A 10,090-nucleotide genomic window follows, 5' to 3' on the forward strand; every position below is an offset into this window, starting at 1 on the left:
AAAGTAAAAACATAATGATAGCTCTGACGGGTGTGACTCAGTTGGGCACCACACCGTAAAGCAAAAGGTCGCCAGTTCGATCCCTAGTCAGGGCGTGTACATGAAGCAGCCAATCACTGTTTCTTTCCCACATCGATGTTTCTCTCCCTCTCTTATTCCCTCCCTTCCCCTCTCTCTAAAAATAAATAAATAAAATCTTTAAAAATACATAATTATATATATCACTATTTACCCCCAGAGGGGCAAATAATGGTGATGATTTCAAGGGTATACGTAACTGTATACCAATTATACCTCAATAAAGCTGTTTCAAAGAAAAACAGCCCTGACCAGTGTGACTCAGTGGGTTGGACATCATCCTGCAAAGCAAAAGGTTGCTAGTTCGGTTCCCGGTCAGGGCACATGCCTGGGTTATGGGCCACATCCCCAGTTGAGGGTGTGAAAGAGGCAACTGATTGATATTTCTCTTTCACATTAATGTTTCTCTCCCCCTCTTTCTCCCTCCCTTTTAAAATATTTAAAAAGAAAAAGAAAAATAATGACGATATCAGGTATTGGCAAGGATATGGAGCAAATGGAATCCCATACATTGCTGGTGGGTATGCAACATGGTACAGCCACTTTGGAAAAGTTTGATAGTCTCTTAAAAAGCTAAACATCCACTCGTTATAAGACACAGCAAGGTCACCAAGGCATTTACGCAAGAGAAATGAAAACATACATTCGCACAAAGATGTCACTCAAATGTTCATAACAGCTGTATTCACACTAGCCAAAAACTAGAAACAAGACGAAATGTCCATCAATTGGTAAGTGAATGAACAAACTGTGAGAAGATCATACAACGGAATGCTCCTCAGCAATAAAAAGAAATTAACTATAATTATAAACAGCAACATGGATGAATGGCAAAAGCATTATGTCAAGTGGAAGAAGCTAGACACAAAAGACTATAGAAGGAATGGTTCACTTATATGAAATTTCAGAAAATACAAATCTTTTACTGAGAGGACAAAAAGATCAGTGGTTGCCAGAACCACGACTGCAAGGGAACATGAGCAAACGTGGGGGGGGGGGGTATGTCCTGTATCATAATTGCAGTGGGTGGTTACAAAACTGGATGCATTTGTCAAAAGTCATCACACTGTATACTTAGACATGGTGAATTTTATTATATGTAAATAAGACCTCCATAAAGTTGATTTTTACAAAGACTGAGAGAAAAGGCCAAATAAAAATAATTAAACTAATGATAGTCACAGCTATCATTTGCTGAGTCCTTAATGTATACCAGGTAACTGTATCATGTACTTTACAATCAGTATTTCATTAAATCCTATCAATAAGCCATTCACTGACTCAACCAACAAAGAGTTACTGAGAACCTATTATACAGAGTGGAGCAAAAATAGGTTTACAGTTGTTTGTATGAAAAATAATAAAACAATTCATAAATAATAATACAAGAACTGCTTCACATACTCACAACTGTAAGCCCACCCTGTATGTGAGGCGCTGTTCCAAGTGCTAGGAATAGAATAGTAAAGAAAGCAGACAAAAACCTCTGCACTCACAATTTATATACCGTTACAGGAAAGGGATAATCCTACAAGGTAGATACACTATCATTACCTGCATTTTGCAAAAGAGCAAGCAGGCTCAGAGGTTAAATACTCTGCCCAAGAGCCCAAAGCTAGGATTTGGGAGACCTAGGATTCAAACTCTAGTCCAGGACTTCTCAACCTCAGGATCCCTAACAACTGGAACTGGAAAGACCTTAGGTGTGGGAAGCTATCCTGTATACTGGAGGTGTTTAGCAACATCCCTGGTCTCTCTACCTACTAGATGCCCCCGGGTGTAACAACTAAAAATGTCTCCAGACATTACCAAATGCCCTTTGGAAGGCAAGATAGCCCCCAGTTAAGAACTACTTTTTAACCTCTAAAAACTGACATCACAGCCCAAGCTTTTAAAAACACCATTCTATCCATACCTGACACCACCCTGGTTCCGGTCTTGAATTCAACTCATCTAAGACCTCATCATGAGTCCACATCCAGGCTCTACTCCGTCTTTTCAACAGTCACGACTGCTGCCACAAATAACCTTCCAAACTTTCAGGGTCTAGATGAAATATCTCTGGAAAATTCCCTCACAACCAATATGCAGGATGACTCTAAACCCTTTGTATGTACAGTCATTACACTGTCTCATTTCCTTGTGTCTATCTTCCCCACAAATATATGAGCTTTTCCCCAGCAGGGGCCAAATCTCACTCATGTCTATATCTTTAGGACCCAGAACTAGAAAGCACTTAAATATTTTGTAATTCAAACGAATTACATACACCATCAAAATGTCTGGATCCTTTGCTGTAAATACATCACACACACACACCCCACCACAAATTATACAATAACGTTTACTTTTATTTTTTAAGAGAGAAGGGAAGGGAGGGAGAAACATCAATGTGACAGAGGAGCATCAATCAGTTGCCTCTTGTACATGTCCCAACAGGGGACCAAACTGGCAACCCAGATATGTACCCTGACTGGGAATCGAACCAGTGACCCTTCACCATGTGGTATGACACCCAACCAAATGAGCTACACTGGTCAGGGCATACAATAAAGTTTTAATTAATGCCAATCCTACCCAAACAAATGGGTCTTGTTCCAAACAGGATCTGAAAGGATTCTGTACCTCATAACCCAAACTTTATTAACTGACATATTATTGAAGTCTTCAGAATTTTCCAAAACCTCACTGAGAAAAAGTTTCCTAATCTTAAAATTTCTTTCACTCTAGTACATTTTATCAAGGGTATTAAATATTATCACATTATTTAGGACCACCAAAGCCCCATCCCACACTAACCTACTCTTGTCATCAATTAATTAGATTACTTCATTAGTTTTATTAAGTACCCCCTCAGTGCTACAGACAAAAAAAGGAACTAAGACAAAGAAATAAAAGTTTTAGTGGGGGAAAAAAAAGACACACACACACACACACAAAAAAAGAATAACAGAAGGGTAGGAGATGCTTATCTCAAGTTATCTTAGTTTTTCTTTCTTTAAGTGTATTATAGTTTGGTCCCTACTAGGAAGGTTCTCAAAAGGTAACTCAGGCCTAACAAATGTTTATCAAAAAGAATGACTTAACAGCAACTATTTTAAAATAAAAATTATCCTCTGGCAACTAATTTCCAAAATGTAACAGGATACACAATGTAACAATCAACAACTGGACACAGAAGGCCAATTCAAGGGAGCACTTAAGCCTACATGCAACCATTCATTTGAAGTGCTTACCAGGAAGTTAAAGCATTTGATATTGAGAATTTTTATGGCCACAGTATGTAATTGATAGTAACAGCTGTAAAAAATTTTCTGGCTATTGTCATGACATCCTTTCTCTATAATCCATCTTTAGGCCATTTTGTTTTCTATTTTTAGAGCAGTCCCAAAACTGTTTTCTGAGACAAATCTTGGTCTTGCCCACAGACCCTCTTTAGAGTTGCATGCTGGCTGTCCCTTCAGGCCAAAATCCTGACTTGATCAGGGTCTGACTTTAATCGGACAGGCAGTCAGAATACACGACCTCATGATTCTTGAGTAAGAATGTGAAGCATGAACTCATTGCTGCCCGATGATTACCAAAACTTGGTTACAGGAAATAACATCCAGGGAGAAGCACTCATTCCCTCAGTAATTTAGTCAACAGATTTCTAAAGGCCAGGTACTATTCTAGGTGCCGAGGATCAGCAAGAGTCCCTTGTGCTCAGTCATTCCTCTTCCTCTCTGAACTGAGCCCCACCATTGGGGAGCTATATACCTAGACCACATTGCTTCGGCTCTTTGGAAGATGCCCTGTTCCCTGGCAGTGCCTGAACCTAGAATGAGAAGCATTATAAGAAACAATCTTAAAACTCAACTCACTACTATACTGTTATTGGGATTTTCTTTCCCACTCTGCAGACCAGTGTGAGAGATGTCTCTTAGATCAAACAGTCAAAAAAAAAGCTATGCTTCTCTTGAACAACCTGTGTTTGATTTTACAGACATTATAAATCTGGAAGCTGAGCTTTATTTTCTTGTTTGCTTTTTTCTAAAACACTCACAGCCAAATATGGAGCCCACCTTTACGAACCTGCGCAGTACTTTCTAGTCTATAGACTAACTTTTCCACTGGTTTAATTTTATTATTCTTCTCTCATTTCTTCTTTGCCTTAATATATATATTATTAATCCTTTAGACGGTATATGTTTTAAAAAGAGGCTGCAAAAATAAAAGGCATTTGATGGGTGCTTTATAATCTAAAACTTACGGTGTATTTTCTATATGCCAGGCACTGTATTGAGCATTTTACAACTCTGTAAGGATTGAACTACTATTTTTTCTATTATACAGATAGGGAAATTAGGGTTCAGAGACGTTTATTAACTTGCATATGATCCCACAACTTATATTAGCACTAGAATTCAAATTCAACCCACACCATTATACGTAGGTGTTAGGAAAAGCTGTCCCAGGAGCAAACGAGGTAGAGCAGAGGAAGAAGGAGAGGGTGGGAAAGTCAGCACAGAGGATGTGACATTTGAGCTAAGTCTTAGAGAAGGAAGCTTGCCAAGGAACAGGGAGGAAGCATTCCAGAAAAAAAGTGTGAAAAAACCCAGAGCAAAGAGAGAACATAAGTTCTGTGAATGGCAAACAGAACATTGAGTTACATTCAGCAATTAATTCATCATAAAGGGTTCACCAGAAAGTTAAGTCATTTAATACCAAACATTTAATAGGTCCATTATTGAGAATTTCCATGGCCATAGTACTAGGCTATGGCTAGCAAGATAGGCAGAAGTGAAAAAAAGGCAGTCTCTTTTTTATGATTAGGCTAAAAGTCTGAATTACGCTCAGTAAGCAATGGGGAAACAGAAAAATCTTAAGCATGAGAATTCCGAGATCAACTTGCACAGTATGGTGAATAAATTACAGAATCGAGGTAGGGAAGCCCGTCAGGCTCCCACAAGTCTGGCAGTGGCGTAATGAGAGTTAAACACGGCTGTCAAAAACAAATACAATGAAAGCCATGTAAGTAAATTTTAATTTTCCAGTAGCTATTTAGAAAACGTGAAAATAATTTCAGTAATACTTTTATTTAATCCAATATGCCTAAAATATTATTTCAGCATGTAATCAATATAAAAATTAGGAATGAGAAATTTTACATTCATTTTTTTTGTACTAACCTGAAATCTGGTGTGTATTTTATACTTAGAGTGCACATCATATTGGACATTAGGTTTTCACTGAAAATATTTGCTCTGTATTTAAATTTCATGTAATTTACAGATAAAAAAGTAGATTCACATACCCAAGTCGTTCCAAACAAACTGAAATATTTTCCAATAATGAGTCAAGTATTGGTGCTTGAATTTAAATTATTATTAATAACATTAAAATTTCAGTTATTGAGTCACGCTAGCCACATTTCGAGTGCTCAACAGCCACATTAAACTGCATAGGCCTAACGAGAGACAAAGGAACTATGGCTGTTGGCACTTCCACAATTAGCATTTCACATCTACCTACTGCTGAGGTTTGATGTGTACTCATATCAATAACTTACCAAATATTTACTGTGACAGTAGTCCTACTGGTCACATCCTCAGTACTATCGCTTACTTTCTCTGAGCCAGTGCCTACATCTGTGAAAAAGGAATCTTCTAATGATTGCACAGAAATGCTGTATGGTACCAGGCATGTTGAATGCACTCAAAAATGTTTGTGGAATGGATATATGCACCTCTTCTTTCTCGAGAAATAACTCACTTGTTTGCAGACTACGTAAGCCCCTTTTTCTATTTTCCTATGATTCAACTGTTTACTAGACTCTGCGTACAATGAAAAAAGAAAAAGCAATAAGAAAACCTATTTTCAGTTGGATATTTATTAGAGGCATTATAGTATAATGGTAAAGAGCTTAAGCTCTGGAGTCGGACCACCTAGATTCAAATCCTGGTTCTGTCATTTACTGGGTGTGTGATCTTGGGTAAAAACTTGGCCTCTCTGTTCCTCAGTTCCCTCTTCTGCAAAATAGTGAAAACGGTACATACTTCCTTAGGGTGCTTCAAGGATTACAGAAAATAACACATACAAAAGTACTTGCACACAGTATCTGGCACATAGTAGATGGTCAATAAACATTAGCTTTTAAACAGAGCTGGTGGAGAAGCTGAAATTATGGCTGAAGTAAAAAACTAGGATTTCTCAATCATGCACATCTCTTTTCCACATAATCTTAGATTACCCCCCCAAAAGTCTTGCAGATAGTTATATTCATTAAGAAAAGAACTAAATAGAAGGTTTCACCTACTGAGTGTGTAAATTATGCAGTGTGGCACAGGTGTAGCCAAGCAAATGGAAAAACACGGAACCAAAGAGAAAGGCATTTTTCCTTACCTGCTTTTCCGTTTTCGAGGTGGCTTCTCCACTGTGCCAGTCAGTCTGTAGACCAAACAGATGAGACGATAACTAAAAGTAACAGACAAGAACACGTCCCCCGGCCCCACTCTGACAGTCACCCTCCAGAACTACAGGCTCGCTAAGCCCATACCCGACCCTCCAAATGCCGATACTCTGTTTTCCCCATTTACCAAGACCAAGCGATGCTGGGTTGCTGGGTCTCACTGGTCCCCCAATGCCTGCTTAGTCCAAACCCTGCTCTGCCTCCTAATCTCTCACTCCATCCTCAGCTCTAATTCGTCACAGCCCAGCTCCCCAAAACCACCCACCACCACCTACTCATTGTCTGCCTCGTCACCCTCGCACGCCCCTCCGGCCTCCCCTTTCCCGTGCCCACCCCCTGGCGAGCTTGCACTACCCCTCCGCGCCCCGCCCCTCCGGGCTCCGCGCCCCCCGCATTCCACTGCCGCTCCACAGGGCGCGCGCGCCCTGCCCCTCCCGGCCCAGTGCCCCCAGCCTCACCCCTCGGCGCCCCTTCCCGCCCATGCCTCTTTGGCCTCGAGGATGCGATCGCCGCCCATTCCACCGCCCCCCCTGCCCGAGGCAGCCCCTGAATGCCTCCAAGCGAAACCCCCGCCCTTCAGTCTCTGCGCCCCGAATGCTTCACGGCCCTAAGCCGCTGTCCCTGGGCCCGATCCCGCGCCCCATCCCCAACCCCAACCTCCACCAGTCCCCGTCCCACCTGGGGGCCAGGCGACTCCGCGGCTGCTGGGGCTGCCGGGCTCCTCTGACCATCCGGCTCCTGCTCCGCCGCGGGAGCTGCTCCGGCGGCCGCAGGGCTCGCTCGGGAAGCTGAGGCGGCGGAGGATGGAGTAGGCGGAGAGGCGGGAGGAGGGCCTCGCGCCTCTGCCAGGCTTGCCGCGGAGCCCGCCCCCTCCGTGCCTCTCCTCGGCTCCCATTGGCTAGAGCAGTAGGGTACCCGAAAGCCTGATGGGCGATTGGGCGCTCGGGCCGTCACATCCCGCCACCTAGAGTTTGGTTGAGACTGCAGGTGGCGGTGGAGGTGCCTTAGAGACGGCTGGCAGGGCAGGGGAGACCTGAGCGCCACCGTGCGTCAGAAAGTAGAAACTGCTCCTTTGGCGCCAGACACCTGCAGGCAGGTTCAGCTCACTAGGCGTCCTGCAACCCACACACCTGCTGGCGTCCCCGAACACTGCACCATGCCAGGACCAAAACCCAAATCTCTGCAATTTCCCAAACTCCTCTGGCGGATGCGACAGTGAGGCAACTCTCCAAAACGAGCTTCATTTTGAACCACCTTCTCAAAGGCGGTCCGTCTCTACATCACCGATTTTCAACTGGTGTGCTGCAAGAATTTTTAAAACACGCAATATCTGACGGTTTAGGCGGGGACATTGACCTCTTTTCCCTTAAGTTGTCAAGTGAAAAAACAACAGGCAACACAACCATAGCCGTCCAGTGTGAATGAATCAAAATTATGCCTACTGTTTTTGTCAGATCGGCAAAACATATTTTGGTTTGCCGCAGAATTTTCAGTTATGTGCCATGAGATGAAAAAGGTTGAAAATCGCTGCTCTATATCATGCTGAATAAAATGTTCTCACAACTCCCAGATACCCTTCATAGAGGATCCAGCCAGAAAACTCTTAAGAATATAGCTAAATAAAGCGTGGTTTACTCAGTCCTCTGCAGAAAAGATCACAAGCATGGACACAGGTTTCCAAGAAAGCAAGTTTTTTTTTAATTGCCATTGAAGAAAAACACTGCAAACTGATGCCATATCTAAGAGCAATGTGTTCCATTTTGAAAGACCTGAATAGATTGATCCCTGAGTATATGCTAACCATCCTGTGATATCACAGATGATTTTAGGTTCTATGCCTGTTCATTAAAATAAATTTCACTACATTTTCATTGTTGACAAACTACCAGCACATAAGCACGTTACCTTTAACAAGGCCATCCTTGAAAATAAGACATAGCTTGCTAACATGTTAAAGAGTTCTTCCTTGAAGGTAGTATCCCTTTCAGCCTCTCTAGATTCCTCCCTTCCTCTTTCTAAAAATCAATAAATTAAAAAAATTAGAAATAAATGGCTATGAGCTATGACAAGGAAAAATGTCAAACATTTGTTGGTCCCCTAAATTAGTATTTTATGCAATCCCAAAATCACAGAACCACAAACCACTTCAACCTCAACCAACAGTATCCACCTGTGATATCACCAAGCCAGAAAGGGTGAAGAACCCCACAATGCCAGACAAGACTGGAGGTCATCAATGCACTAGAAAACTAACCTGAAAATATCACTCATTACTTCTCTTAAAATATGGATTAAAATCCTGTCTGGTTTTTCATAATTGGCCGGTGCCTGATACATGGTAGATAATAACAGAGCTGCAGTTAATCATTTATGCTTTTCCCAAAAGTACTCTCAAATCACGTCATGTCCAAATTCTAGTAATCTCTGCTTTTGTGCTTTTATTATGTAAGAAATGCACATCCCATCATTCCAGTCCATGTTCAATTCATACTTCCCCTTTTAAGCAGTTCCTAATTACTCCATCCTACATCAAACATCTCCTCCTACAAATTTGTTGTACTAACATAAGCTTTACTATGTCAGCAATTATACGTTGCCTTGGGTTATTCTTACTTCCCAACTACACTGAATTTGGACAAATGATATATTAGTTAAGTACTCAGTAAGTAGTAGCTTTTGGCCAAGGCCTGGAAGCTTTTTGAGTGCTATTTTTAATCCTATTATCAAGCCTGTTTGGTATTCTCTTTAGACACTGAATTTCAAGATTCAGAGAACCCAACTTGCTCAGGGTCACAGAGCTATAACAAATATTGCTTAAAATTTCTGTAAGGAGGTTTAAGATGTACTCTGGTATGCTGTACAGGGGTTCAAGTTCCAGCTCTCCTGCACAACCTTGGGAAAGTTACCCATCCTCTTTAAGTCTGTCTCCTCATCTAATGGAAAAAAAAAAAAAAAGTAATACAGTCATAGAGCCACAGTAAAGGCACCACAAAACAGGGTATCACAACATTTAACTAGTGTGCTCAATACAGGTTAGCTGCCTGGCATGGCTGAGATTTTTACCTGTATCTGATCACAAAGCCTAGATTTTCCCACTGTTCCGTAATGCCTCCATGCAGTCTTTTCTATCCCATTCCCATCTACACACAAAAGTGGGTTGCTGAGAACAGCTGGTGCCCAGGGACTAGGTGAAATATACTTATGTAATAAGTATTTTTGTTGACACACACAAGTCTTAATAAATTTCATGCATTTCTGCATTACAAAAAAAAAAAAGTTTGAATAATCCAAGCCAGCATAAGCATACTCTCATGAGGGTAAGGAACATATTCACCACCCGACTGACAAGGAAATAGAGAACTAGTAAGAGGGGATAAGGAACCAAACTTCCCCAAGCATCAACAGTTTGGGATCATGCTAGGGGACTTTGCAAATGCTTCTTTTTGTATTTTACTGCTGTATATTTTCTCAGCATGACTGCACACTGTAAATATACAACCAAAAGAGTTGTGACAATCTCATGAAGCATGGTTCTGGGCACCAGACCCAGGACATAACAAC

At 41.5% G+C, this 10,090-nt stretch overlaps 1 protein-coding gene across 1 annotated transcript in view; it reads right to left on the minus strand.

Moving 5' to 3' along the window:
* The window catches only part of SCAI (suppressor of cancer cell invasion), a 95,912-nt gene extending 87,463 nt beyond the window's left edge, over nucleotides 1-8,449 (minus strand). Inside the window, exons 1-4 of the mRNA XM_090275274.1 lie at nucleotides 8,435-8,449; nucleotides 7,660-7,804; nucleotides 7,208-7,427; nucleotides 6,463-6,507 (exon numbers count right to left, since the gene is read on the minus strand). Of these exons, the coding sequence (XP_090131400.1) occupies nucleotides 6,463-6,507; nucleotides 7,208-7,427; nucleotides 7,660-7,804; nucleotides 8,435-8,449 (425 nt within the window). The remainder of the gene's footprint in view (nucleotides 1-6,462; nucleotides 6,508-7,207; nucleotides 7,428-7,659; nucleotides 7,805-8,434) is intronic.
* Between the last annotated feature and the right edge of the window lie 1,641 nt (nucleotides 8,450-10,090).

Source organism: Furipterus horrens, unplaced genomic scaffold, assembly GCF_987537825.1.
Source record: "Furipterus horrens unplaced genomic scaffold, mFurHor1.1.pri manual_scaffold_4, whole genome shotgun sequence".
In the NCBI taxonomy this organism is placed as follows: domain Eukaryota; kingdom Metazoa; phylum Chordata; class Mammalia; order Chiroptera; family Furipteridae; genus Furipterus; species Furipterus horrens.